We start from the raw sequence: 27,403 nt of genomic DNA, 5'->3' as shown, positions 1-27,403 counted from the left end.
AGACACAGTATGTATATCGGCTTTCACATAGAAGGGAGTGAGGAGTCTACTATGTTCTTGTGTTCGCCGCCCAAATTCTATTTAAAACTTATATTTTTGCATCAAAGAAGCAAGCAATTGTTGTTTAAACAATCGTCGTCCGCGATTTTCTGAACGGTATGTATGAAACAGTCAAACAGAAAACGATTGATCAGTATATTCTTTGACGGATGACCACCCGCGACCTTAGTTCATGCTCAATATCATTTATTTTCTGTTGAATTAATACCTGTACAACGATTTATCTAATCCAAGGTAACATCTTAACTCAGGAAGGAATAAAGCCTCCTCGATTTGAGGTTTAGCCATACTGATGTGTACGAAAGCTTGGTTTCCTTAAATTTCCCATCAAAATGTGCATCATATTGACATTTGACATGTCTCAATATTGCATTTCTTTCCTAGAACCATTAAAATGATTTCATTATCCGATGCAATTCGATTGGAATCCAGCAATCCTGCTGTGAATACCTTTAAACCATGGTGGGAAATATGGATTGATTATACGCTAAATACCTTTCTGCTTGTCGTCCTATTTGCTTTGGCGGGTGTGACAATCTCTGGCACCCCAGGACTTGTTTGTCTACCTTCTGATACCAGTCAGACCAAATTGAACTATGCTACGAACTTCTATGTAAATGCGAAATGCACCACTCATATTGATGGGCACATTTTGATTTTGTTTCCGTACATCATATTCGTTCAGTGGTTGCTGCTATTTGTTCTGCATTTGTCCTGGTTCAATCTGCCTGATTTAAAAGCATTCTTGGAGTCATCATTTGACACATTTATGACAATGAAACAAGAAAATAACCTCGTCTTGCAAGCCAAAAAAAAATCAAAGCAATGGATGGAAAAAAATGAACCCAGCACAAAACCAAAGGATGATGAAGAGGATGGTACTGGCGATGATCCTTTAAAATCTGGAAGAAATGCTAGACTTGTCTATTTGGTGGACTGGTTGCAGTACCTTTTACAATTCAAGTATAATTTAGTGAACTTCTACACTATTAAATCTATTGCAACATGTGGACTAACTGTGATATTCAGTGCTGGTCTAGTGTCCTCGTTGGTGACATTCCGTTGGAAATCGGCGTTTTCATGTGATCTACGCGGATCTCTTCCTCCGCCCTTTCACCTCAACTCCTGTTCCTTTTCTGCTGCACCTTATGTTTACAGCATGATGCTACTTAATGTAATCTTCACCATTGTGCTGTGTATTTTCAACCTTCAAGCAATATTTTGGCTCTTGAAATTCAGGTATTATAACGCTTCTTTTAATCACAGTATGAAGAAATGCTATTTCAATTCTGCACAATTTTAAGCTTGTATTCACTAGTAAACAATATTTTTCATGAAAAGAGAATTTCTTCTAAACTACAATTTTACTTCTCATGAAAATTATAATCAGTGGAAAACAAGCCTTATTCCCTTTTTACGTGTTGGTATTTTGGTAACCTTTTTCACTTATAATGAGGTTACTTCAAGGGTTTATTATTATTATTCTGTATTCTGACATTTAAATGTAATTGATCATGCATGGTTGGCATGGAAGGTCAGTTGGTTTGGTTAATACAATGTCTTTCATGAGTACCGTTTTGTATGGTTAAATTTGTGGTCACAATAGACCTTTCTTATAATGACGTCAAATGCGGAAAGTGTGATGTTACACGAGATTTGATTGGCTCCACAAAACTACGGAGCCAATCAAACTTCGTGTAACATCAGACTTTCTGTGTTTAAAGTCATTATGGAAAAGGTTTATTGGACTTGAGATTTGGATTAAGATAAAATTGGACTTAAAATTTGGATTAAGATAAAGTGAGGGTTCTATTTAGAAGTATGATGAGGTATGGATATATATTGTTAACTAGGTACATATACTGGTATTACCAACACAGAGTGTGGCAGAATAATCACCCATTAAAAGGCAAACCAGGCTTCCTTGACTATTTCTTCTGCATCCATCTGATGAAAGCCAACAGTGCGGATGGTGATGCCATTTTCAAAACGATGGAAGAAGCTTTTAAAACTTTTCAAAATAAACTACCGGAGGAGAAGAGTTCAGTTGTGTCTGAGTCGGCCTTGGTCATTCCAGAATCACCAAGGCATTGCAAAAACCAGTTTATTTTAACAGAAGTCTTAAAGGAGCTGGGGATGAGTATGAAAAAATCTCCGCAGAATGATTTATGGGCAGGACTGGCGAATAGCAAAGACAGAGATGAACCTCTGCAACCAAAGGAGCTCGCAACTGCTGTACGAAAAATCCGCGAGAAGGTCCAGGCTGCATTACTAGAGAAGCATGCTCTGTTCAAAGATTTAATCAACAAAGATGATCATTGTCCAATGTTTGAGGATTACATTGAAGATGTGGCGTTAGACGAGGTACGTGATAAAGGCATTAAGGAAGATCATTATATCTTAATGGCCTTTGCCATAGCATACAAAGTGAACGTTGTAATCATCCGTGCAGATAAAAGCTCATTGCTTTACGAGCCGGAAAAACCTGAAATAAACCAGTCAGTCAGGTTTCTGACCTTCATTCCGCCGCAGTATTATTATGCGACCTTTAGTGACCCTCAGGCAACCCAAGACGAGAACGCCGGCCTGAAATTCCTCACGGATCAGATTTATCAAACGGATTTGCTGAAGGACGCGAAAGACAGATGGCAAACAAATGGATACGCTGAATACAAGAAAAATCTTGAAAACATATTGCCCCGGGAATTACCGTATCAGGTCTCCGATCGCAGTAGAAATATCTCAGTATCTGAACTGGACAAAAAGGCTAGCGGATTGAGGCAAAGAGGTAGCAAGTCAAGAGGAGAGAAAAAGAAAATTGAACATTTTGCCCTCATGGAAGCTGTTTGAGTCGTATACCCTGAAAGCAAATATGTATATCTTAGACAAAACGTTTTTGCTGAGACGAAAATAGACGATGTGTAGTCTATAGAAGTATTTTATCATTCTGGGAATGCCACTGAAAATATCCTGCTCGCGCTAAAGGGAATAGCCAGTGTTTTTAACTGCACAATTCCCGATAATAGTAATGATTGAGGATTATTTATCTGATATCGTCTTATGCGTGCATAAACTTCGACACGGCGTGTTCACTCGAAGATTTGGCAAGCAAGGTCACCAGTCACGATGCTTTTTACGTTTTCAAGTACAGTTCGATATTTAATCTCTGTTTGACATTTTGCTGATGGAACGGAAAAAATCTTGGCAAAAACACTCGCTATAGAATAAGCCCAGAGGACCGCACACATCGGACTTTTTTGGGATATTACAATTCGGAAATGAATCGTTTCAGCAGCTGGGATTTGCGGGCAAGAATTCCTCAGAATGTTCCAGCCCTTCTATGTCTTCTTTAAAAAAAGTGATTCGGGTAATAACGTCTCGAAATTTACCCTGCGGATTGCCAAATCTCGTCCGATGTGTGTGACCTCTTTATTGATTCATGCACGAAGACTGTGTATGTCTAACTGTGTATATCTACGTGCAGATAAAGAGAAAGTTCATAACCCATTCAAGGGCATATCACATGCAGAAGTAGGTCACACGATCCAATTGTCGGATTCAATTCACTTCAGATGAATATTTTACAGGCTGATTGCATGCACGATCACGCTTAGTCGAAGTATAAAAGAAGAAGAATATGATTTTAATGTATTGAAATGAGAATATAACATGATTCTGGAAGTGGTGTGTAGTCGTCCAGACAATAGCCTGTGTTTGTTTTATTTCATAACGACTTATTTCAATACCTGAAAATCATATCGTGCGTCGTTGGATCTTGGTTATAAACTGTACACATGAAAAGTTGTAGTGTAGGGTACTTAGCAGAAAATCAACAAAGGCCAAAATACTACGGACTACATGCTATACGTCTCAGCGAATATGTAAGTTAGCTACACGATAATCTTCTGAATCCTAAGCCAAAATCGTTAACTTAATAATAAAATTCAATAAGATCTATTGGACAATTACAATAGGGCGATAATGTGAAATTTGAAAATACTGTAAATAATTTAAATAGAAATGCCTGACTTCATTTGATGATGAATAATTAATTATTTTGTGGTCAGTACGATCACGATTTTCAACAGCCACGCGAATGCAGATATTATTTTGAAAGCGATGGAGTTTTATTATTTCTTTGCAATATATGGTAAAGCAGAACCCTCTAGACACACTTGATTCAATATTTTGTGGCAGAGTGCCTTTCCAAATCGCGAGCATTAAACAACAGCTCTGTGTTTAGATGCAATACGTGACTCGCGAAAGTTCCATGCAATCCGTTAGATCAGAGAATGGATTATGATTGGTCAGATTATATGTTTTGTCTTCCGTATCGTCCCCTAGATAATTATACTCCACGCTGTTCGTCACTTGTGTGTTGACAATTGTGCAAAAGCTATCGCAGCGAAAACGTGCATTTCAAAATTGGCGAAGATGAAAATCGACGAAGCTGTTGCCGTTGTTACTGGTGGTGCAAGAGGCATTGGATTTGCGATAACCCGGGCACTGCTTGCACACAGGGCAAAGGTAAGGCCAAATGCCATAACCTATTAGACGTAACCAGACATAGCAAACAAATAAGCAATACAGGTTCGTAAGATTTTTTTTTTAAAATCCTATTTGAGCCGCACAACGAGCGCTGTGTATGCAGTATGTGCGGGCGAGAACTGAAGTTTGCATGATCACTTGTTAATGACTAAACCAAACACGCAATCCTCTAGTTGAGTTGTCAAGATTACGTTTACAACCTACGCTTTAGCTGTGTTTACACAGCGTCAGCGATCGCAAGCGGCAAGCGTAACGTTAACATAGATTTTTGAGGGGTAAATAGCCTTTGCGAAGGCCCGAAACTTTAAGCCTATTAGAACCAGTGAACTCAAATTAGAACAGGTGGCCTACATTTTCAGGCCGCGATTACGAACGATGACGCACGGTTATATTGAAAAATGGAAAATTTCGTGTTTTCTTGAACGTGCATCTTATCACCCAAACACATTAAAAACAAAGGATAATAATGAACATAGACGATCTATTGTTTCTGATACACAGCGCACAGCGGGAAAGGCGAGGCCGACTTTAAGGAGAGAGGTTTTATAAACACGACTAAAAAACGTCTAACGCTATTCGAAATTGCCATCACTGGATGGCATTTGGATGCACATTTGTAAAACTGGAGTGGATGTGCCTCGTGATGATTGATTATCGAATGTTACAGGTGGGAAAATCACTTGGCAAAGGGCTCTGGGTGAGTGCATGTAAACAAAGACTGAACTTGCCACTGGGTGATTCTCCATGCGTCTGAAAAGTGACCAAGTTTTTATGTTCTTTACCACAAAAGATCTCCGCAATTGCATAGAAGCGGCAGTGTGACTCAAAGCTAGTCTATTGCAAATGCAATTTCTTCCATTTTTAAGCGCCCGTTTTAGCCTGTTTTGCACGCAGACAGAGAAGTGAGATGTTGTCAGTCTATCGTGCAAGACAAGCTTTCACGTCTCATTGAACGCCCGTGTATCATGAGCATATAATTTGATCTGGAATTTTCGTGCAACTACCGTGAAATTTTACAAAGATACCCACTGTCATAATAGTAAATGTAAGTTAACTGATTCGAAACATTTCAGAAGGTTATCTTTGTTGACGTGGATGAAGAACAAGGTAAATTGGCTGAGAAAGATCTGAAAGACGCTTTCGGTGAAGATCACGTCTCCTTTTTCAAATGTGATGTCACAAACGGGGCTGAATTTCAAAGTATGAAACTTGAAATACCTTAATGATAATTATATCGTCTTTATGTACTGTATCACCTTTGAAACGTACGCATAATTGCATGATTTCCTATAGGTGTCGTGAAGAAAATCTCCGAACAAAATGATGGAATCAATATATTTTGCAATAACGCTGGGGTTTTGGACAATGAGGACTGGAGACGAATGATTGATATCAATTTGGTGAGCTTGTGATGGATGTATTATAAGATTGCATATGAAATATGGCTTTCAACTGGTATTTATCTTATCACAAAAAACGGCGCCGACACATCGGGCGGTGTTCTGAACGTGGCTGAGCCAGTTCAAGATTGCTTCATTTGAAACTGCTCTGTGAAAATAGCCTGCCTGGAGGTCATTGCCTCGAGATCATTGCCTGTAACCATACGTTTGCACTCAGGCTACCTTCCAATGAAACTGTTCATATTATTGTGATTTAACCCGTGAATAAGTTTTCACAATTTCTTGTATTATTTTTTATGGTGAATCACCGTTAGTTAAGACGTCGCTATTCGAGCTCAAGTTTTATTTTTAAAGTTTTCTGGGGATCCTCAAAGAGTCCTTCATGAGGAGTATAATATAAGATATCCTATCGAAAATGTTTAATTGTTCGGAACAGACTCCGTGGAAACATTGATCTGTGCATGTATAGCTATGAAAGGCACTTCGGAAGCTCGATCGTGAAACTCTGTGTTGCTAAGGTAACCACTCTTGTATTTTAATACTAATGGCAACGTAATACCTATGTAGACGGCGATGATCCATGGTACGATGATCGCAATAGATTTACTGGACAAACAAAAAAATGGACACGGAGGAGTAATTGTGAACATTGCTTCATTAGCAGGTGCGAAGAGATATACGCTTTATCACCCCTCTGCTATACCATGGCGGGAACTTCAAAGTTGACACTGAGCTTGCTTACGCCATCGTGCAAAACTCGTCGTCGTTGGACTTATAAGTAAGAGTTTGTTGATCAATTTGTTTGGCAAAAGCCCAACGACTTCGAGCTTCGTCAGATGGCGTAAGCATTGACCAATTTTAACGTGAAAAGTACGAATTTTGCACTCGTAGTAATCGCGAATGCTCCTTCAGTAACAGTTTTTTGATTGTGAGAGATGTCACGACTTGAATAAGTTGCGACCTAAGTAAGTCGTTCAGTAAGACAGGACTTCACCCACGGTTTTTCTTTTATAAGTGTGTATTTGCAGGTAAATATCAGCCAGGAAGTCGTAGCTATCTTAGCTTCCTTTTAACACAAGGCTTTCTTTCTAATGACAGGACTTATTCCTTATGAATTTTCACCCGTGTACGCTGCAAGCAAGCACGGGGTTATTGGTTTTACCAGAAGTGTCGTTCAGGTAAGACCATGAAACATAGATTGAAGTATTTGTCGTACTTGTAAAGGGTAATTGGCGGACAGTATGTTTTAAGACAAGGTTTATATTTTCAGACTTCGCTGGATAAAGGCATTCGTTTAAATCTCATTTGTCCAGCATTTGTGAATACACGAATGACCACAGGTATCACCGATGTTGCCTGGGTGAAAATGATTCAGGATGTTGGCTGTGTCACGTAAGATTATATGTATACATTAAGATGTTGGCTTACGTCATATAAATCTTGTCATTCCTCGGGACTTTCCAGTGATAATCGGTTAGGTAGTTTGGAGGAAGTAACCCCCTCCCATGCAGCCTCTAGAAAAAGACCGTAGACCCGGGTAGCTGTGATTGAGCCCCAGAATAGTTCAATCCACTCTAGTGTCCTGCGTCCATCGTCTTCCTGATCTGTTTTTCCTCTAGACCTGATCTCGTTGCGAAGGCATTTCTTCAACTTGTCAAAGACGACAGCTGTAATGGACAAGCTCTGAGAGTAACTCTTCAAAATGGGATTGATTTTCATTCGTTTCTTGAAGTTAGCGATCTTGTTGAGATCGAGTCGAATCACACTTAAATTTTGTTATAAAAGTATATATTGCTTCCGTGAGGCGTTTCGAAAATATTTTGGGGTAAGGTGTCGGATACTTTAGGAAGTGTAAATTCAGACGTTTAATACTGGCTTATCCGTAGCACCACTTGGCAAATGTCCCGCACAAAATTCCTGACCAGATTAAACACCTAAAATACCCCCTACGTCTGTGGTTTATCTGTAGCTTAGTTTAGCACGTTAGTTCATATCGTAGAATTTGCTACGGTAAAGTGGAACTAAGGCCCGGGTGGTTGTTTCGCGTAGAAAAAACTCGGATTCCATTTGTTTTTGCTTATACCAAGAAAAATCTCAAGGTCAAGGTTAATAGTCCACGTAAACACCTCGCGTTTATTTTCCCTCGTAATTAATCAAAGCAGAGCCAAGCGCGGCGGGAAACGAATAAAGTGCCGACGACCGTCTTCGAAACTAAGCAATCGAAAATGAAATGGTTGAAAAATGACTTCTTTTTCACGCTCTTCGTGTTTGCGATCCTTTCTTTGGTGAAGGTAAGATATTCAGCCTAGGTCAAGTAAAAGATATTGAATTTAATTCACTTTTTTTCATAACGACTCCTGAACTGTCCCACACTTATGCGTACTACCACGCACGCACGCAGTTCGAAATGCGTTTAAAATTGCCCAATTTCTGCGTCTATCTCGCCGCGATAAATTAGCGTAACGTCCGCGTATTTTTATAACACATATGGTTTAACCAATTATCGCATTATTGTGTGGTCCTACTGGTTATTAACTAAACTAACAAAGTGTTTGTAAGTAAGGTTTTGTCACGAGTAACTACGCTCTGTTAGAAATAGCGACCAAAGTAGTTTTACTTGGAAATCACTTTGAGATGTGACCGAAATGGCGATAAAAAGTCCCCAACTGATAACCGCGGTATCTTAACTTAAGTTGTTTTCTAAGATCTACAAGCAGCACCGTGTCCATCTTGGGATAATCGCCTGCTGTAGGATTTTGACTTCAGTCCGTGAACAAAATACCGATTGACACTGGTATGCACAGGGCAATATATCATTTTAGCTAAAATAATGTACGTGACTGTTTTGCCATCTCACCGATTTTAGTTGCTTTTGTTGGGGCTAAAACTTTGTAGATCAATTCTCGTTCTGGTATTTAATGCTTAAAGACCGGCCCATTCATGAAATACTTATGCATATGTCTGTTCAGGATGTTTGCAATGCTGGGTAAATGCCGATATGCATTTTTGGCACCGACCGTCTCGAGTGCTTAAGCGGAAACGCCATCCAGAAATACAGTTTGTTATAAATCTTCAATTACAGTAATTGTTTCGCCGTTTCTACCTTGCGGTCAATGAAATGAAAAATCGAGGACAGAGTGAGTCCATCTTTCACTTAATATTAATCAGTCGTATACTGCATGCGCTCAGTGCCAAGGGCAAAAGTTAGCCTGTAAATTTATAAAAGCTGTGACAACCATAAGATATATATAGTCTCATTGAACGACCTTACACAGTTACACATGAATTGAAGGGATCGGGATCTCTTACATGGTCATGATTATGTCCCACAGTTGATGGTATGTTAACCGCGAGTTTGATAATAAGGTAATGTTGATTTTTTCAAACTTTACGAGGTGAATGAATAAATAAGTTTTCTCCCTGGCTGTTGTACACAATGACCCGACGTCAAAGAGCTACATGATGGAGTGTTTTCAATACCCCACATGAGAAATTCCTTTTCGCTCGCTGCTGGAAAAAATGTTTTCGAGTTTTCATCGCAGGATACGTAACCTCCCTTTGCGCATGTTCCGGCGGAGTATTCACAAAGCCTGCGGCAAAAATTAGGTTTTGTCTACAGCTGTACGCAGCAGAATCTTCAAAGTTGCGTAAAAAATAAAGCCCATCAGCGATGACAGCCAACACAGACTGCTGTTTTCATTTTGAGCTTTTTTATTTGCAAATGTTTGACCTATAGCTTTTTAATTAATTAAGACCAGCGTGAGGGAACATCACGGAATGATTTTCCCGCCTTAAGGTGTTCAAATGGGCTTGAATATAATGTATAACATCTGATTCAGTTTTGAGCAAAACGCAGTGATTTATATCCCATATTTCCATCGGTTTTTGTCCTAATATAAGTGTGTCGATCTAGCAGAATGTGTCAATGTGGTAGCTAGTCTGCCTAAAGATAGAGGAGAAGCAAACGAAATTAAAATGAAAAACAGCAATCGTATACCTACAAAACATAGCTGCATGAAAACTCGTGCATAACCAGCTTGGACTGTGCTAAACATAAACATATGGCTTATGTATGCTCAAGAGGTTTTTAATTTGACCGTTGTCTGGTGTTACAAAGGCGTAATACCAAGGTCTGTTTTTCACTTGAATTTTCGTGACGGAAAACCTTGCCGGTACAGTTAGATTTGTATTTTCCTTCTTCCGGGATTCGTGTTTTCTGTTAATGATGTCTCCACAGACTGCGTTTTAAGACTGCTGTTTGGCAGGCTGATTTAATCCTAAGTTAATAAAGCATTAAGAAATCGGTCTAGATTAAATTTATAGCCGGAAGGTTAATTGAACAGACTTTACTCAGTGTGCAGTATAAAGAGACCTGAATGTATTCTGTTGAAGGGAACGAGTTTTGAATCCAGAGTTTCTCTCTGTAATTTGGGATGAAATGAGATAGGATTTCATCTTGAGCTCTCATGGAAAGACAAGGGGGCAGTGTCAATCATCTCATCATGTGCTCCTGTGAACTTGGCCTTTGAAAAGTGGGAATACTGAATACCCTGCTATCATCAAATCTATGAAGTTACCCTGCTGATGTTTTGAATTGTGTAAAAAAAACTTGAGTGTAAAATTTCAATTTCCACAGAATTTTTTAAAACATTCGTACGGGTTACTTTTCATCTTCCCACCCCCCTGCTAAAGGACAAGCTCACACCAGAGTATGAATTTTGTTAGGTTACCAACAGTCAGGGGACGTTCTTGGTTGGGCTAACGAGTTATACAGAACATGTAAAAGGTGTCGGTGTCAAATATCGATGTCTCAAGCTGTGTGTGACGACATCGCCTTCTGGTTTTCCACGTTGTAACCTCAACACGACAGCAGACACAAAAGATAGAGCCTGGATAGAACTTACACAGGACGTTTATAAACCCTGGGCCTACGGAACCATCCCAACATTTTCATTTCTTGATTGGGAGGTGAGTTAGGAAAAATGAGAGTGGAAAAGCGTGAAATTGCATGATTATTTTATATCCCATTCGTTTAATCTACTAAAATTCACTTCAATTCAATTTATCGTGACAATCGTTTGGTCCAAATATTTAAAATAAAAAAGTCAAAAGTTTGCGAATAATTCTTTAGAAAAACAAAACAATATAGGATTCCGGACCGTGGTCAGATATCGTAAAATTCCACCCGCTGCTACAGATAATCCGATTGCAGGAAAGGTTAGGATTCTGCCCACTGCTTATTAGCAAAAAAAATAAATAGTTGTATCCATGTTCTTTTCATAAAGGATTGCGGTTTATTTTATCATTAATATTACGAGTCTCTAGAAATTCAAACTAAATATTTGTTCACCAAAAAAACATTTCAGGACAACAGTGAACTGAGTGCAACTGTTTGGACAATTCCCACAGTTAAATCAATAACATCATCAACAGCATTATGTAAAACAACAGATCCAACCAACACCACAACTCTTGGTGGGGCAACTGTAATTATACCACGATTAGAGCAATATGAAACATACGATATAAAGACGGATAAATGGACACTGAAGGTAACAACTAAGTTAAAGTGCAAGATTGCTGGATGCCTTGTTCCTTGTGTGGCTCGAGACAACAGCACAGGTCACTACACTTGTCATGAAGGAAATAAAAAATGTCTTCCAAAATGGTATGGTGAAAATTGTCTCAAAACTTGTGTCAAACCAAGTGACCCACCTGGAAACTACAAATGTTCCAAGACTGGTGAAAAGGAATGTCTTCCAAACTGGTTTGGTGAAAACTGTACAACAAACTGTAATGAAACTGCTTCAACTTACACGTGTGACGTGGATGGCAAGAAAATCTGTTTGGAAAACTGGTATGGTGGTAACTGCTCAAAATTTTGCCAGAACACGTCTTCGACTTACACTTGTGACAACGCTGGAAATAAACGTTGTAAAACAAACTACTTTGGTGAACACTGCTCAAGGTTTTGCAACAGCAGCGCGTTAACATATAACTGTAGTGAAAATGGCGAGAAAATTTGTTTGCGAAATTGGTTTGGTAAAGACTGTTCAACATTTTGCCACACCAGTGCAGAAAACTACCAGTGTTCCTTGAATGGTACAATTACCTGTGGGGATAACTGGTTTGGAAAAGATTGCGACAAATTTTGTAACACCAGCGCTGTTAACTACTATTGTGCTCGTAATGCAACTAAAGTTTGTAAGCAAAACTGGTTTGGAAAAGATTGCCACAAATTTTGTAACACCAGCGCTGTTAACTACCATTGCACTCGTAATGCAACTAAAGTTTGTAAGCAAAACTGGTTTGGAAAAGATTGCGATATTTTTTGTGACAAAAACGCCACCCACTACGACTGTGATGAAGATGGTGGGAAAATCTGTTCACCGAACTGGTTTAACAAGAATTGCTCAAAATTTTGCAATAGAAATTCAGGGAAATATAACTGCTCTGACACTGGCGATAAAACTTGTGTTCGTAACTGGTTCGGTAATGCATGCGAGAGGTTTTGTAACGAAAGTTCCTTACAGTACAAGTGTTTGTCTAATGGGACGAAGTTGTGTTATCCCAAGTGGTATGGAACTGAGTGTTCTGTTCACTGTAACGACAGCTTGGTGGAAAGTTACAGTTGTGATAACACAGGAAGAAAAGTTTGTCAGAAGAATTGGTATGGCGTAGATTGCAACAAGTTTTGTAATGAAACTTCAATCAATAAAAGATGCGATAAACACGGAGAGATTGTTTGTAACCCAGGCTGGTTTGGGCTGAACTGTACCACTTACTGTAATTCCAGCTCTCGTTACTACAATTGTAGTGACACTGGAAGAAGAATATGTTCTCGAAATTGGTTCGGAGAAGACTGCACTGTTTATTGTGACAACACCACGTTGCGCTATGTCTGTGATAAAAACGGTGAAAGAGTTTGTTTACAAAATTGGTTTGGTCAAAATTGTACGAAATTTTGCAACACAAATGCAGAGACTTATAATTGCTCCTCAGATGGTGAAATAAACTGTCTACCAAACTGGTATAGTGAAAAGTGTTCCGTTTATTGCGAGGATAACGCCACAACTTACACATGTGAAAGCGACGGTAACAAAACTTGCTCAAATGATTGGTTTGGAGAACATTGTAACGTTTTTTGTAACACGAGTTCAGTGAATTTCAGATGCAACGAAAGCGGGGAGATGATATGTTTGCCAAATTGGTACGGACAAGATTGCAGCAAGTTTTGCAATTCCAGCTGTAACCGGTATACGTGCAATACTGAAGGTCATAAGAGATGTTTGATGAACTGGTTTGGCGAGAACTGCGAACGATTTTGTGAGCAGAACGCGAGCTCGCACAATTGCGACCAACATGGCAACAAAACGTGTTTAAGAAACTGGTACGGAGCCGAATGTGAGGTGAATTGTCACGGGATCGAATCTCATTCTGGACTTTTTATGTGCAAAATGAAGCCAGCAGCTACACCTGGCTGTCCTAATAAATGGAAAAAGATAGCTTGCGATTCATCTTGCGCCGAAAATAAGGATATAATGGAGATTCTGGCAGAGTGCAAAGAAAATGAAATAAAATATTTGTGCGCGAAGACGAAAGACGATATTCCAGAATGCATTGTGAACGGTAAGTGCAGATGTAGTATATATACATTTGCTTGTACTACCGTGAGCATATCATGTCTGAGTGCTTTTTGCTTTTAATCAACATGAATAAATCCAGTCTTTTCTCAGTTTAAAATTGGCCATATGAAAGTTAACATGCCCATTATCAAACATGCGCAATATCAGATACTTTTGTTGTATTGGTTAATTACGAGACATATAAGAAATATTTCTTGCCATGTCGAAACAAATGAACTGACACTATATTCAATTCTTCGAGTGCAGGAGAGATCGATTATGTTCGCTCCAATGACAACGCCGTGTCCAAATCACTCGTGCTCGGAATTTCAGCTACCGTTGGATTCATCGCAATTGTTGCTGCCATCTTGCTTCTTTTAAGGTGAGAATTCACAGATACTTTTGTGCTAATGCCCTCACGAAAATAGCCCATAAGGCTTATTCTATGTTATAACCTAGCACGATTCCCAGAGCCTATACCTTGGAAGCGAGATGTATTTGTTTGTGATGCATGTAGTGTGCTGCATGTAATTACTGTTATGTTATGGTCGTATATATCTTTGACTTTGTTGGCATATATCTTTGGTCGTATATATCTTTCGTCTAGGTTCAAATTGTTCAAACAAACATATTGTTTTCGCTCTATCGATAGTAATAATGCACGTTCTTTTAGACAAAGAAGCAAAAAAAGAAACGTTGTGACGCCAAAGACAATTCACGTTCAAGGGCACGAAAAGTTCGACTGGACGACAACAGAGATCTGATTAAGGTTTCGTTTTCCTAGTTTTCATGGGAGAACTCAGGGTTCTCTGTTGAGACACATCTGTGAAACTAATCCTCAAGACATACCACGGTGACACTTTATGACATTGCCCAGTGAAATGGAATTCACAAAAGCGTTTTAGTAACCCCTTGTTTTTTAGGAGGTCACGAGTCACGACGGATTAAGATAATTCTTTTTTAATTTTTTTCTTAAATTATTTTTTATATCCGTGTCGGTTCATGATGCATTGGGTTCATTTCACTCCACCATTACTGCACACGAACCATGTTTTTGTTTCCAGAACGAGGAAATCATCTTTGTGATACCAAGAAAATTCTTCAAATCGTTAATTTTTATAGGATGTTGATCATTAAAGTCCTTAAATCGCCTAAAACATGCACATACACAGATGTTAATATTTGCAAACCATATGACCATTGTATAATAATAGGATTGATTTAAGTTTTCGTTCTTTTTTGAAGACGTGGCCACGACCTGTAGTGTTTAATCATTATCAAACTATAAATTGGACCCTGTGTTAGAAAAGATTGATAACATATTTAACTCTTATCACAATAGTTGTATAGCTTTACAGGTAGAACGAACCGTAGAACGCATTAGTTTTATTAAGGATCATGGATCTGGTGATGAAGGACACAGTTGACCAGACCTTGATGAAAAATATGTTTTGTGCAACTATGTAATAGCGGGAAGAAAATTTTAAGAAAAAACAAGACAACTTTAGTTTGCTAATTTTTAGTTTTTTTCTGAAATGACAAGACATGTTTTGTTATGAATTAAAAACCATTGTGATCTAAATCTGACACGGGGGGGGGATTCGTCCTGTGGGGGATGGTGGGGTCGCCCTTTAGGGATGGGTGGGGTAGTTCTTTGGGGTTGGTTGGTTAGTTCTTTGTGGTTGGTTGGTTCTCTGGTGTAGGGTAGTTCCGCGAGGTGGTTCTTGGTGAGTCCTTGGTAGTACGGTGGGTTTTAAATAGGAATTAATGTAAATTAACAGGCCATATTTGTGGTTCAATATTCTCCCGCTTAATGAATTGAATCTGAGATGAAAAACCAATCATTAATTAATAAAAATCCCTAATCAGTCAGAATCTGTGCAACCATCTCCAATAATTCCACTATCTCTTTTCTCTCGTTTATGTTCTGCCCTCTTGCGAGTTCTCGATAGTTTATCAACATTTTCAATTTCGTGAGTGGAGGCTTCGTGTCTCTGCTTCTTCCCACGAGCTTTGCGTTTTCGTTCTTTCATCTTTCGAGTTACGTTCGAGTGAAATTCAAGATCAAGAAATCCATTGTAAAGAAAGGAATCCTCGCCGAATGTGATGCTGTGTCGAAAGCCACTTCCGTCTTTCAACGTGGGAAAGTTCGTCTGTCTTTGACGTTTTAGCTGCAGCAAGTTTCCCTCGCTGAAGGATTTCGTCTGTGCAAAACTGACGTTTTTCCTAGTCTTAGACGAGGAGCAAGGGTCGGATATGTCCGAGAGTTGCGTGTCCAGGGTATGGCGTAACTCGCCGCAGTTGGCCGCGGGAGTGGAATGACCTGGGTCGGAAAAGGGGCGATGACGCAAACTCCATTCCAGGCTTTTTATCTGCGCGCGAGCCTCGCTGAGCTGAGATTTGGTGGCTTCTAATTGGCTGTTGAGTTCCATGACAACTGACTTTGTATTTTCCATTTGTTCTTCAAGAAATTGTACATATGCCTGCAAGTCAGGAATGGACAGGATAGCTGGTTAAGGCCATATCAACTTTCTAGTTTGATCTGGTCAGGAGAAAATTCAAACCAGCTTTTATATATGCGGGTTGGTTATATTTGTAGATAATTTTTCCATCACTCACCCTGCTTTCTTCGAGGCTGTCAAAGGGACCTGGTGGCTCATCAAGGCAGAAGAATTCACGGGTTTCACGGCTGAAATAAAGGAGGGAGATAAGTCTGATATTCAGTCCAATAACACTGGCCTGAGTCTGGCATTGAATGACATTGCCCACCTCATTCGTAAATTTCTGTGCTGAAGAATAGTCCTGATAAAATTCTGCAAGCCTTGAGCACGTCTGGCAATAAATTCTAAACAAAAACATTCCTACTATAGTGGAGATGGGATGGGATCAATTTTGACATATGTTTGATATACCTGGATTGAAATTGTCTCCAAGTCGCCTTTTGGGTGGGAGGTGAAGCTTGATTCTTGGAAATGATGTCATCAACTAAGAAGTTATGTTTTGAAGAGAATTGTGTCAAGTTGAGCATGTCTTAGGACCATAATAAAACTAACAATATGATATTTGTATTATTACAACTATTTTGCACTAGCTAAATTAGCTTGTTTCAAAGAAAAATACCCTTTCCCTAAGTCTTTCGAAGTCTGAATATCTTCGGAAAATAAACCAGCTCCTTGCTTGTCTCTGTACATGAATTTTATACACCTGTTTTTGTGAATAATAATATTTTACTAGCTTATATTACATAAGATATTCTATCTATTAACCTATGGCAGTCATTTAAGCCTGTATCAGCTAATTGGTGAATGGAATCAATGGATCACATCATCACAAATTATATTAGCTTGATATATTTATCAAACAACCAAGCTAAGTTTTTCCACATGAACAGAGAAATTAGATACAGGAAAAGAATGACATCATTTTGTATCACTCGTATGTTCATGCAAATTGCATTGTATTCTATTCATTGTTGTGTAAGTCTTTCAAAATTAAAGTCCTTGAAATATGAAATTGTATTTTTACATCAAACGACGCTTTATTATACAAATGACTTTGACAGTTTGTCAGGCAAGAAAACAAAACTTCAGCAAAGTTACCATCATATATCAAACTGATTTACGATAAAACAGACATTCAAAAGAGATTCATAATAAAACACATATTTGGTAACTTGAGCTGCTTACAAAAACAAACTTTGATGCTTGCAATGGCAAAACCTGAAAGTCTCGTGATGGCTATGATCTTTTTACATACTTTATACAGATAATTGTGAAGAAACGAAAGAGATTAAAAATATGAAACAATGCGTCACGAAACAACACTTGTATATACACAACTCAACACGAAATAATTAAAAAATCGTACATTTTAATGTTATTGTTATACAAACCGTGAATCGCTGTCGCTTTTCGACGATTTCGTAGCCCACGATCGGCACCGTGAAGTTTTCTGGTGCAGGTGATTCACAGCTATCGTTGTCCATTTTCAACTTCCTTGAGCGCGGATAAGACCGTCTGTATGGGTTCACATACCTTGCACATTGAATGTGCTTTTGACAAGAAACGCGCCGGGGTATATAGTTTGCTGTGTATGCATGAATGACTTGATAGCCTGCCTTCATTTCCGGAAGAAAAGCACAAAATGTGTTTTCAAATTTCAAAAGAGAGTAATTTTACTTGCAAATTTTTATTGTGAACTTCGAGGACCACTTCTGGCACTTCTTCGAATAGTTCCGGCAAAAGCGCACTCGCGAGTAAACCGCGCGTTACCCACGAGTGACCCGCGTGTCAAATAAAAAAACATGGACGATGGTTAATATCACTCTTATAAAATTAAGAGAAATTAACAACATTTAGAGCATTTTCTATCTATAGAACTTTTTATTTTCTATGTCAATGTGTACTGACTCCAATTCTTGTTACCACTCAAATAGTTTTCAATATTTTGTCTACATCAGTCGTTTTAAATGCAGTTTGGTGATAGCTGCAGACTGAAATTAGAAATTTGCTGTGAGAGTATGTCCCGCGGGAGTCCGCGCGAGATTTAAAGGTCTTAATTAACAGTTCATCGTGGAAGTTTCGATTTGATGGATTATGAAGGTTCTAATGCGTAAGTATGCAACATTAGAAGGATCATACCCCAGAACTATTAATCCAGATAAGTTTTTAGGTTGGAACCCAGGAAGGCAGTTAGAAACCTAGCAATGATTAGCTCCAATTCTCGTGACTAGATTGAGTTTTGAAAAATCTATCCAGTGTAAGTATAAAATCATCATAAAATGATCTCATACATTAACTGAATACATGTTTCAAAATCATAGATCAAAATTATATTCCAAGAAGATTTGGAGCTAATCCACAACATGAAACTTTTTAACAGTGATTACAAGAGAGTCTCTCGTTAAACTCTTGGATAAAACGTCAAGTGATCGCTTCTGCTATGTGTAGTTCATAGTGTGCATCATGAGATGTTTGAACTTTGTCAACTCTGCATCATCACATGTTTGAACTTTGAATCATGTACGTGCTTGTGAGAATATCAGATTGTGAATATGTTTTGATCTCTTTCATCCACGTCGTCTGAACTAGGATTTACTTGTGACGAGCGTAATTCCAGAGACAACAATCTTCGTCTTGACTGCTTTATTTTCGGCGATTGCAGGTCAATAACGCTCGTACTACTATCCGCCCGAAACCATGCAGTCTTCTTCTTCCTACAAACCGTGACACATTATTTAAAAATACAATTCACAATTGTTTGTTTGCTTTTTACAAAAAGTGAACTGCGGAAAGTAGAAAATGAATGATTACCTAACAATAATGATAGTAATGAATAATACAACAAAGGCAAGCAGTCCTCCAAATATGCCAAATAGAAGTTGTTTTGATGTCTTGGTGTCAATTTCATCTCCAGGATCTGCAAAATTGTATGTTTGTTATCAGAAGAGGATAAATAGCGTAACGCGATATTCAAGTTTTCCTTACAAATAAATGCATACCTTTGTCCAAACCACATTTTGGATTCGCATCTTTTGTTCCTCGAGAACATAACTGAAACACGTTACTTTCATTTTTGCATTTGTCCAAGACATTTTCTAGTTCTTCACCTTTACCTTTTATACATTTTGCTGAACAGCGTCTCTCCATCCATTCATAGGGACAGCGTGATAATTTCTCAGCGGTATTGCAAAGATAAAGATCACCGATAGACTCAATCTCTTTACAGTGAGATGAACATTCATCTCCAGGTAAACACAGCTTATCACCGCCGTTGGAGCAATTATAAAAACCTGAGTTGGAATCGCAGAACTTGCTGCAATTTTGTCCGTACCAATTTGGCAAACATATCACTCCCCCGCTTTCGTTGCATTTGAAATTCACTGAACTCGTGTTACAAAAAACGTTACAATGTTCTCCAAACCAATCATTTGAGCAAGTTTTGTTACCGTCGCTTTCACATTTGTAAGTTGTGGCGTTATCCTCGCAATAAACGGAACACTTCTCACCATACCAGTTTGGTAGACAGTTTATTTCACCATCTGAAGAGCAGTTATAAGTCTCTGCACTTGTGTTACAAAATTTCGTACAATTTTGACCAAACCAATTTTGTGAACAAACTCTTTCACCGTTTTTATCGCAGACATAGCGCAACGTGGTGTTGTCACAATAAACAGAGCAGTCTTCTCCGAACCAATTTCGAGAACAGATTTTTCTTCCAGTGTCACTACAATTGTAGTTACGAGAGCTGGAATTACAGTAAGTGGTACAGTTCAGCCCAAACCAGCCTGGGTTACAAACAATCTCTCCGTGTTTATCGCATCTTTTATTGATTGAAGTTTCATTACAAAACTTGTTGCAATCTACGCCATACCAATTCTTGTTACAAATTTTTTTTCCTGTGCTATCACAACTGTAACTTTCCACAAAGCTGTCGTTACAGTGAACAGAACACTCAGTACCATACCACTTGGGATAACACCACTTCGTCCCATTAGACAAACACTTGTACTGTAAGGAACTTTCGTTACAAAACCTCTCGCATTCATTACCGAACCAGTTGCAAACACAAGTTTTATCGCCAGTGTCAGAGCAGTTATATTTCCCTGAATTTCTATCGCAAAATTTTGAGCAATTTTTGTTAAACCAGTTCGGTGAACAGATTTTCCCACCATCTTCATCACAGTCATAGTGGGTGGCGTTTTTGTCACAAAAAATATCGCAATCTTTTCCAAACCAGTTTTGCCTACAAACTTTAGTTCCATTACGAGTACAATGGTAGTTAACAGCGCTGGTGTTACAAAATTTGTGGCAATCTTTTCCAAACCAGTTTTGCTTGCAAACTTTAGTTGCATTACGAGCACAATAGTAGTTAACAGCGCTGGTGTTACAAAATTTGTCGCAATGTTTTCCAAACCAGTTATCCCCACAGGTAATTGTACCATTCAAGGAACACTGGTAGTTTTCTGAGCTGGTGTGGCAAAATTTTGAACAGTTTTCACCGAACTGATTTCTTAAACAAATTTTCTCGCCATTTTTAGTACAGTTATATGTTAACGCACTGGTGTTGCAAAACTCTTGAGCAGTGTTCACCAAAGTAGTTTGTTTCACATCGTTTATTTCCAGCGTTGTCACAAGTGTAGGTCGAAGACGTGTTCTGGCAAAATGTTGAGCAGTTACCACCATACCAGTTCTCCAAACAGATTTTCTTGCCATCCACGTCACACGTGTAAGTTAAAGCAGTTTCCTTACAGTTTGTTGTACAGTTTTCACCAAACCAGTTTGGAAGACATCCCTTTTGACCAGTCTTGGAACATTTGTAGTTTCCAGGTGGGTCACTTGGTTTGACACAAGTTTTGAGACAATTTTCACCAAACCACTTTGGAAGACATTTTTTATTTCCTTCACGACAAGTGTAGTGACCTGTGCTGTTGTCTCGAGCCACACAAGGAACAAGGCATCCATCACTCTTGCATTTTAGTATCGTTGTTACTTCGAGTGTCCAATTATCCGCAATTATTTTGTATGTTTCAAACTGTTCTAATCGTGGTATAATTACAGTTGCCTCACCAAGAGTTGTGGTGTTGGTTGGATCTGTTTTTTTACATAATGTTATTGATGATGTGGGAATTGTCCAGACAGTTGCACTCAGTTCACTGTTGTCCTGAAGTACATTCAAAAAATATTCAAGTGAATTGAAAGAGAAAAGTTCCACGTGTCTTTCTCATGCAAGGGGTTTTATCATAAACAGTGACACTTCAGAAGAACACTACTTACCTCCCAATCAGAAAATAAAAATGTTGGGATGGTTCCGTAGGCCCAGGGTTTATAAACGTCCTGTTTAAGTTCTATCCAGGCTCTATCCTTTGTGTTTGCTGTCGTGTTGAGGTTACAACGTGGAAAACCAGAAGGCGATGTCGTCACACACAGCTTGAGACATCGATATCTGACACCGACACCTTTTACATGTTCTATATAACTCTTTAGCTCAACCAAGAACGTTCCCTGACTGTTAGTAACCTAAAATATTGTGGTTTTTCGAAATGAGAATTTGATATTTCGTGGAAGAATCCGAAGTTCTGATTTCGTAAAGAGCTTTTACGTTCGTACAGATTACTTGAAATCAGCTTAGCTTAATTTTACTTTGAAATAATGAAAAATACTACTGAAAGTTGAGACACATAGGGGCGTCCTTTGCCTTACATCAAATGTTATTACTAAAACTGTCTAAAAGTGAGTTCTCCTGATCTGCAAACGCACTAAAATACTCTGCAAATGGCTTACAGATCAAGCAAATACGACTAAGGAAAACGCTAACAAAAGATATCCGATTTAATAGTTAATCAGATTGTTTACTGCAGTTGTGTGCATATATGGAATTAACTATAACCGCTCGCAAACCCTTTTCCTGGGGAAACAAAGTATATTGGATCGAAGAATCGCTCGCTAATTCCCAAAGGACTCTATGCGGTGCATAGATTTACGTAAACGTAATCGACTTATGGACAATTTTTATTCGTTCGCTGGCGTTCGTGCGAATACGCATGATGTAGTGGTAAAAATTGACATCCTACCTTGATTAATGTTGAGACGAAGAGCAATGCAAACATTAACTCCCAAATTGTTTTGTAACCTTTCATCGTCCTATTAATATTTATGATAACGATTTCAAACGGACACCATATTTCTTCTTCAACGCTGGGGTGATTCTGCTCGGTTGTCGGGCAACTTTGAACTGGACGAAAACACGAAACGGCCGAAGAGATGAAACTACTCGGCAAAATTTTTCACACCGGATTATTCTAACAATAGCTAGCATATCAAATCAGATCACATATCTCTACCCGTGGGGGGCGAACATATGCAGAAGGATGTTTATGCTTCAGTATCAATTGAGTTAAGTGTTATGACTTCATACAAGCAAAGCCATCCCCATTGACAAACCCTCAAAGTATAATATATCATTTCGGATTTATATTCACCAATCCCTGTGACATTCCAGCTAAAATGAAAAGACTTACCGCCTTTTTGTGAGGCCATTAATTTTCTACGGTTACACCCTTCAAATAGCTTTGTTTTTATTGAAAACACATGCAAGTGCGCTGTAAATGCTAATTAGTTTTTATCATTGTATTGTTTAGTGGAAGAGGTATTACAACCAGAGTGGAGAGTTCTTGTTAGCTATGAAACATTTGACAGACCTTCTTCCATGCAGGTAGGAAATATGTCTTGACGTGTTTAAGTTCCGATAGAATTAACATCAATTAGGATAAAATTATTTACTGTTTTTTTACAATCACAACTATGCAGGGTGTCTCCCAAAGAGGTATCATCTTGAAAATCATGCTTATTTTGCCATTACAAGCTTGCATATACACCTGCTCTTGGGTTCACGATAGCTTTGCATCTCTGGAGCCTTACATGCAAAATCATGCAAAATTACTCAGAAAGTAAAACCTTAACTTCGTCAGACTTCAAATTTTTGTTCATTTATCCCTGCTTCGTGACCTTGAGTGTATGGACGGTGATGCAACACAATTAGAGGCTATTTTAAGCTTCTAGAGCCGACTCTTGAGTTGTGAAATACAAAAAAACAAAACAAAATAATCTTCTGAACCTAAGATTTGAGCTCAAAACCAAGACAACGAATTCCTGGTGATATTTAGACTCCATTCCAAGGCCATTGTCAAACCAGAATAATGCAAATCTTTTGTGCTTTGCAAACAAAGTGGATTATACTTGGAAGTTCTGAGGTTACGTTTTTTCACGATTGATTCATTCTGCGTCAGCATCGACGTGTGTCATCGATACTTAAATGCATTTGTCGAACCGTAACAGATTAATTGTTTTTTTCTAAAAAGATTCTTACCTTAATTGGTAAACGAAATAGATTCAATTTCGTTAAAAAAACACTCGCAATGATTGCCTCTTAAAATACCAAACTCTTGTTGTATACACTTGCTACTTTGGCTTCGACTTTCCGTGTGATTTTCGTCTCTTTGAATGATGCAAACGAGCGAATAGTTACGAACACTCTGTGCATTTGTCTGCTCTTATTTGCTCATCAGTAACTTACTAACTCATTCACATCTATCAAAAGTAAAAAAAAATTGTATCTAAAATCACAGTAGAAATGGCATGTACGTGTAAATGGACCTCAAAATAGCAACGAGGGAACTCATGATTGACTGAGTGTGGTGTATATACACCGACACACTCAACAGCAATGGAAGAACTCATTGCGTACAACAATGTTAAGCAATTTAACAAGAAAATTCAAGTCACAAACCTTTGAACTTCCCAACCACGCAAACATGTCTTTAACACTGTAGCTGAAACACTCTTGCTTCTTTTGCATAGATGAAAAACATTCGCGTAGTCAACGCGACTCACAGATCACGTGGAAAAAATCATTCCCGATACTCGCCGCGGTTGAGCTTTTGCGGGGTAAAGTTGACTAAAAACTGCCGAGATTTTCGCTTGTTGAAGTACAAGAATTGCCTGCTCGGGCTTTGGCACTCTGGGTCAAAACCCTGCTGAGGCAATCAAGTCACTTCTATCATCAACTTAAAGTATCATCATCATCAGGAATTCACATTAGATTTCTGATGATTACTGCACGATAGTCGAAAGCTTGAATCAAAATATTCACCACTTTCAAAGTGTTATTTCTTCTGTGTGTAGTTTATAAAACAACCTACTTGAAACCGTAACTTACCTTCGTCCAAATTACATCTTGAATTCGCATCTTTTGTTTCTCGAGAGCATAACTGAAACACGTTGTTTTCTTTCTTGCATTTTTTCAAGGCATTTTCTAGCTCTTCACCTTTACCTTTTATGCATTTCGCTGAACAGTGTCTCTCTATCCAACCATGAGGACAGTGCGATGGTTTTCCAGTCGTTTTGCAAAGATAAAGATCACTGATAGACTTGAACTCGGCACAATAAACAGAGCAGTCTTTTCCAAACCAATTTCGAGAACAGATTTTTCTTCCAGTGTCACTACAATTGTAGTTACGAGAGCTGGAATTACAGTAAGTGGTACAGTTCAGCCCAAACCAGTCTGGGTTACAAACAATCTCTCCGTGTTTATCGCATCTTTTATTGATTGAAGTTTCATTACAAAACTTGTTGCAATCTACGCCATACCAATTCTTCTGACAAACTTTTCTTCCTGTGTTATCACAACTGTAACTTTCCACCAAGCTGTCGTTACAGTAAACAGAACACTCAGTACCATACCACTTGGGATAACACAACTTCGTCCCATTAGACAAACACTTGTACTGTAAGGAACTTTCGTTACAAAACCTCTCGCATTCATTACCGAACCAGTTGCGAACACAAGTTTTATCGCCAGTGTCAGAGCAGTTATATTTCCCTGAATTTCTATTGCAAAATTTTGAGCAATTCTTGTTAAACCAGTTCGGTGAACAGATTTTCCCACCATCTTCATCACAGTCGTAGTGGGTGGCGTTTTTGTCACAAAAAATATCGCAATCATTTCCAAACCAGTTTTGCTTACAAACTTTAGTTGCATTACGAGTACAATGGTAGTTAACAGCGCTGGTGTTACAAAATTTGTTGCAATGTTTTCCAAACCAGTTATCTCCACAGATAATTGTACCATTCAAGGAACACTGGTAGTTTTGTGAGCTGGTGTAGCAAAATTTTGAACAGTTTTCACCAAACCTATGTCTCAAACAAATTTTCTCGCCATTTTCACTGCAGTTATATGTTAACGCACTGCTGTTGCAAAACCTTGAGCAGTGTTCACCAAAGTAGTTTGTTTCACATCGTTTATTTCCAGCGTTGTCACAAGTGTAAGTGGAAGACGTGTTCTGGCAAAATGTTGAGCAGTTACCACCATACCAGTTCTCCAAACAGAATTTCTTGCCATCCATGTCACACGTGTAAGTTGAAGCAGTTTCATTACAGTTTGTTGTACAGTTTTCACCAAACCAGTTTGGAAGACATCTCTTTTGACCAGTCTTGGAACATTTGTAGTTTCCAGGTGGGTCACTTGAATTGACACAAGTTTTGAGACAATTTTCACCATACCACTTTGGAAGACATTTTTTATTTCCTTCATGACAAGTGTAGTGACCTGTGCTGTTATCTCGAGCCACACAAGGAGCAAGGCATCCAGCAATCTTGCACTTTAACTTAGTTGTTACCTCCAGTGTCCAATTATCCGTCTTTATATCGTATACTTTATATTGTTCTAATCGTGGTATAATTACAGTTGCCTCACCAAGAGTTGTGGTGTTGGTTGGATCTGTTGTTTTACATAATGCTGGTGATGATGTGGGAATTGTCCAGACAGCTGCAGTCAGTTCACTGTTGTCCTGAAGTATATTAAAAAAAATATTCCAAAGTGAATTGAAAGAGAAAAGTTCCACGTGTCTTTCTCATGCAGGAGTTTTTATCATAGACAGTGATACTTCAGAAGTGCACTACTTACCTCCCAATCAGAAAATGAAAATGTTGGGATGGTGTCGTAGGCCCAGGGATTATAAACGTACTCTGTAAGTTCTATCCAGGCTCTATCCTTTGTGTTTGCTGTCGTGTTGAGGTTACAACGTGGAAAACCAGAAGACGATGTCGTCACACACAGCTTGAGACATCGATATCTGACACCGACACCTTTTACATGTTCTGTATAACTCCTTAGATCAACCACGAACGTCCCCTGACTGTCAGTGACCTAGCAAAATTCATACTCTGGTCAGAGCTTCTCCGTGTGTGTGTAGCTTTTTCGTTACATGGGGAGGGGGGCGGTGGAGATGAAGAGTAATCCATATGAGTGAATTATAATGAAATTTAGGAAGAAGAAAGAAATTAATCTGGTATATTTTGCACTCAAGTTTTTGTGTATGAATCAAAACATCAGCAAAGTGATTTCACTGTTTAGTTTAACAGCGATTGTCCCCTGACTATTAGTGACCTGCATGATAAAACTGATGAGACATTTGCCTTTGCCATTTATAATAGATTATTACGAAGAGTGTGTCAGTTGTCAATGACTATGCATAAGCGTGTGACTATGCATTAAAAATATTTTATTTGTAATTTAAAATGCTTACCAATGGACTTTGTATTCAAACATACAAACGTAAACGACTAAAGGGCGATTCATTTCTTTGCGGTGTTTGATCTAAGCTATAAGTACGATTTTGTGCGTGAATTTTGACGCACATTGCATATGATGAAAAATTGAAACATCCTACCTTGATTAAAGTCGAGACGACGAATAATACAAACATGAACTGCCAATTTGTTTGGGAACCTTTCATTTTCGTCATTTTTTAAAACGATTTTGAACGACACAATATTCTACCACAGGTGATTCTGCTCGGCGGCCGCAGGTCACTCTGAATAAACAAACCAGACACTCTAGATTTTAAACAAGATTATGTTCAAAAATAGTAGTATCAAATAAAATCATGCAGATGCATATGCCTCCGTATCCGTGGGGGGGCTCACATGGGTATATACCAGGAAGAATGCTTTACTAATTTGTATTGGTTAAACCTTGGAAATGCTCAAACTGGTTTGGCTCTTCCCAAGCCAAAAAGAGAATTCTCGGAAGTTTCAAATATAGATGTGCTTGCCTGCTGAATAATCTTGCCGCTTGTGTGGGCAGTTGTGACCAAGCAAACTCAATTAGTTTCTCCTTCAAGTCCAATAAGACATATATTAGGTGAGTTTTAGTCTTTAAGATGCATCAACTCTACGACGCAGAGACGTGAAGTAACACAGCAGTAATTTC

General features: G+C 38.6%; 5 protein-coding genes across 6 annotated transcripts; 3 read left to right on the top strand and 2 right to left on the bottom strand.

The window, feature by feature from the left end:
• The first annotated feature begins 22 nt into the window (after nt 1–22).
• On the top strand, nt 23–3,853 carry LOC114532622. The gene is made up of 3 exons (XM_028554166.1): nt 23–156; nt 445–1,299; nt 1,914–3,853. The coding sequence occupies exons 2-3, from the start codon at nt 455–457 to the stop codon at nt 2,908–2,910; spliced, it is 1,842 nt and encodes a 613-aa protein (XP_028409967.1). The 5' UTR covers nt 23–156; nt 445–454; the 3' UTR covers nt 2,911–3,853.
• Nucleotides 2,450–9,889, top strand: LOC114532623 (15-hydroxyprostaglandin dehydrogenase [NAD(+)]-like). The gene is made up of 8 exons (XM_028554167.1): nt 2,450–3,941; nt 4,405–4,587; nt 5,682–5,808; nt 5,902–6,008; nt 6,576–6,672; nt 7,107–7,186; nt 7,279–7,400; nt 7,628–9,889. Exons 1-8 carry the CDS (start codon nt 3,855–3,857, stop codon nt 7,776–7,778), a joined length of 954 nt encoding a protein of 317 aa, XP_028409968.1. The 5' UTR covers nt 2,450–3,854; the 3' UTR covers nt 7,779–9,889.
• A 36-nt stretch (nt 9,890–9,925) lies between these two features.
• LOC114532603 (protein draper-like) lies at nt 9,926–13,749 on the top strand. Its single transcript, XM_028554146.1, has 3 exons — nt 9,926–9,938; nt 11,418–13,637; nt 13,745–13,749. The coding sequence occupies exons 1-3, from the start codon at nt 9,926–9,928 to the stop codon at nt 13,747–13,749; spliced, it is 2,238 nt and encodes a 745-aa protein (XP_028409947.1).
• A 1,619-nt stretch (nt 13,750–15,368) lies between these two features.
• LOC114532792 (sorting nexin-4-like) lies at nt 15,369–17,854 on the bottom strand. 2 transcript variants are annotated; one of them, XM_028554383.1, is made up of 6 exons: nt 17,526–17,854; nt 16,754–16,837; nt 16,546–16,618; nt 16,403–16,478; nt 16,253–16,322; nt 15,369–16,116 (listed from the first exon to the last, which is right to left on the bottom strand). In XM_028554383.1, the coding sequence occupies exons 1-6, from the start codon at nt 17,754–17,756 to the stop codon at nt 15,499–15,501; spliced, it is 1,152 nt and encodes a 383-aa protein (XP_028410184.1). In that variant the 5' UTR covers nt 17,757–17,854; the 3' UTR covers nt 15,369–15,498. The 2 variants fall into 2 exon arrangements, with proteins under 2 accessions (XP_028410184.1, XP_028410185.1); XM_028554384.1 differs by lacking the exon at nt 16,754–16,837.
• Nucleotides 17,855–18,019: 165 nt separating this feature from the next.
• Nucleotides 18,020–22,670, bottom strand: LOC114532720 (multiple epidermal growth factor-like domains protein 11). Its single transcript, XM_028554289.1, has 7 exons — nt 22,653–22,670; nt 22,206–22,275; nt 21,409–21,651; nt 20,799–21,295; nt 19,134–20,617; nt 18,946–19,051; nt 18,020–18,848 (listed from the first exon to the last, which is right to left on the bottom strand). Exons 2-7 carry the CDS (start codon nt 22,269–22,271, stop codon nt 18,674–18,676), a joined length of 2,571 nt encoding a protein of 856 aa, XP_028410090.1. The 5' UTR covers nt 22,272–22,275; nt 22,653–22,670; the 3' UTR covers nt 18,020–18,673.
• Between the last annotated feature and the right edge of the window lie 4,733 nt (nt 22,671–27,403).

Source organism: Dendronephthya gigantea, unplaced genomic scaffold (assembly GCF_004324835.1).
Source record: "Dendronephthya gigantea isolate DGI-Jeju-01 unplaced genomic scaffold, DenGig_1.0 000080F, whole genome shotgun sequence".
Taxonomy (NCBI): Eukaryota; Metazoa; Cnidaria; class Anthozoa; order Malacalcyonacea; family Nephtheidae; genus Dendronephthya; species Dendronephthya gigantea.
Note: the sequence above shows the minus strand (reverse complement) of the source record. Positions and strands in the feature narration are given on the sequence as shown.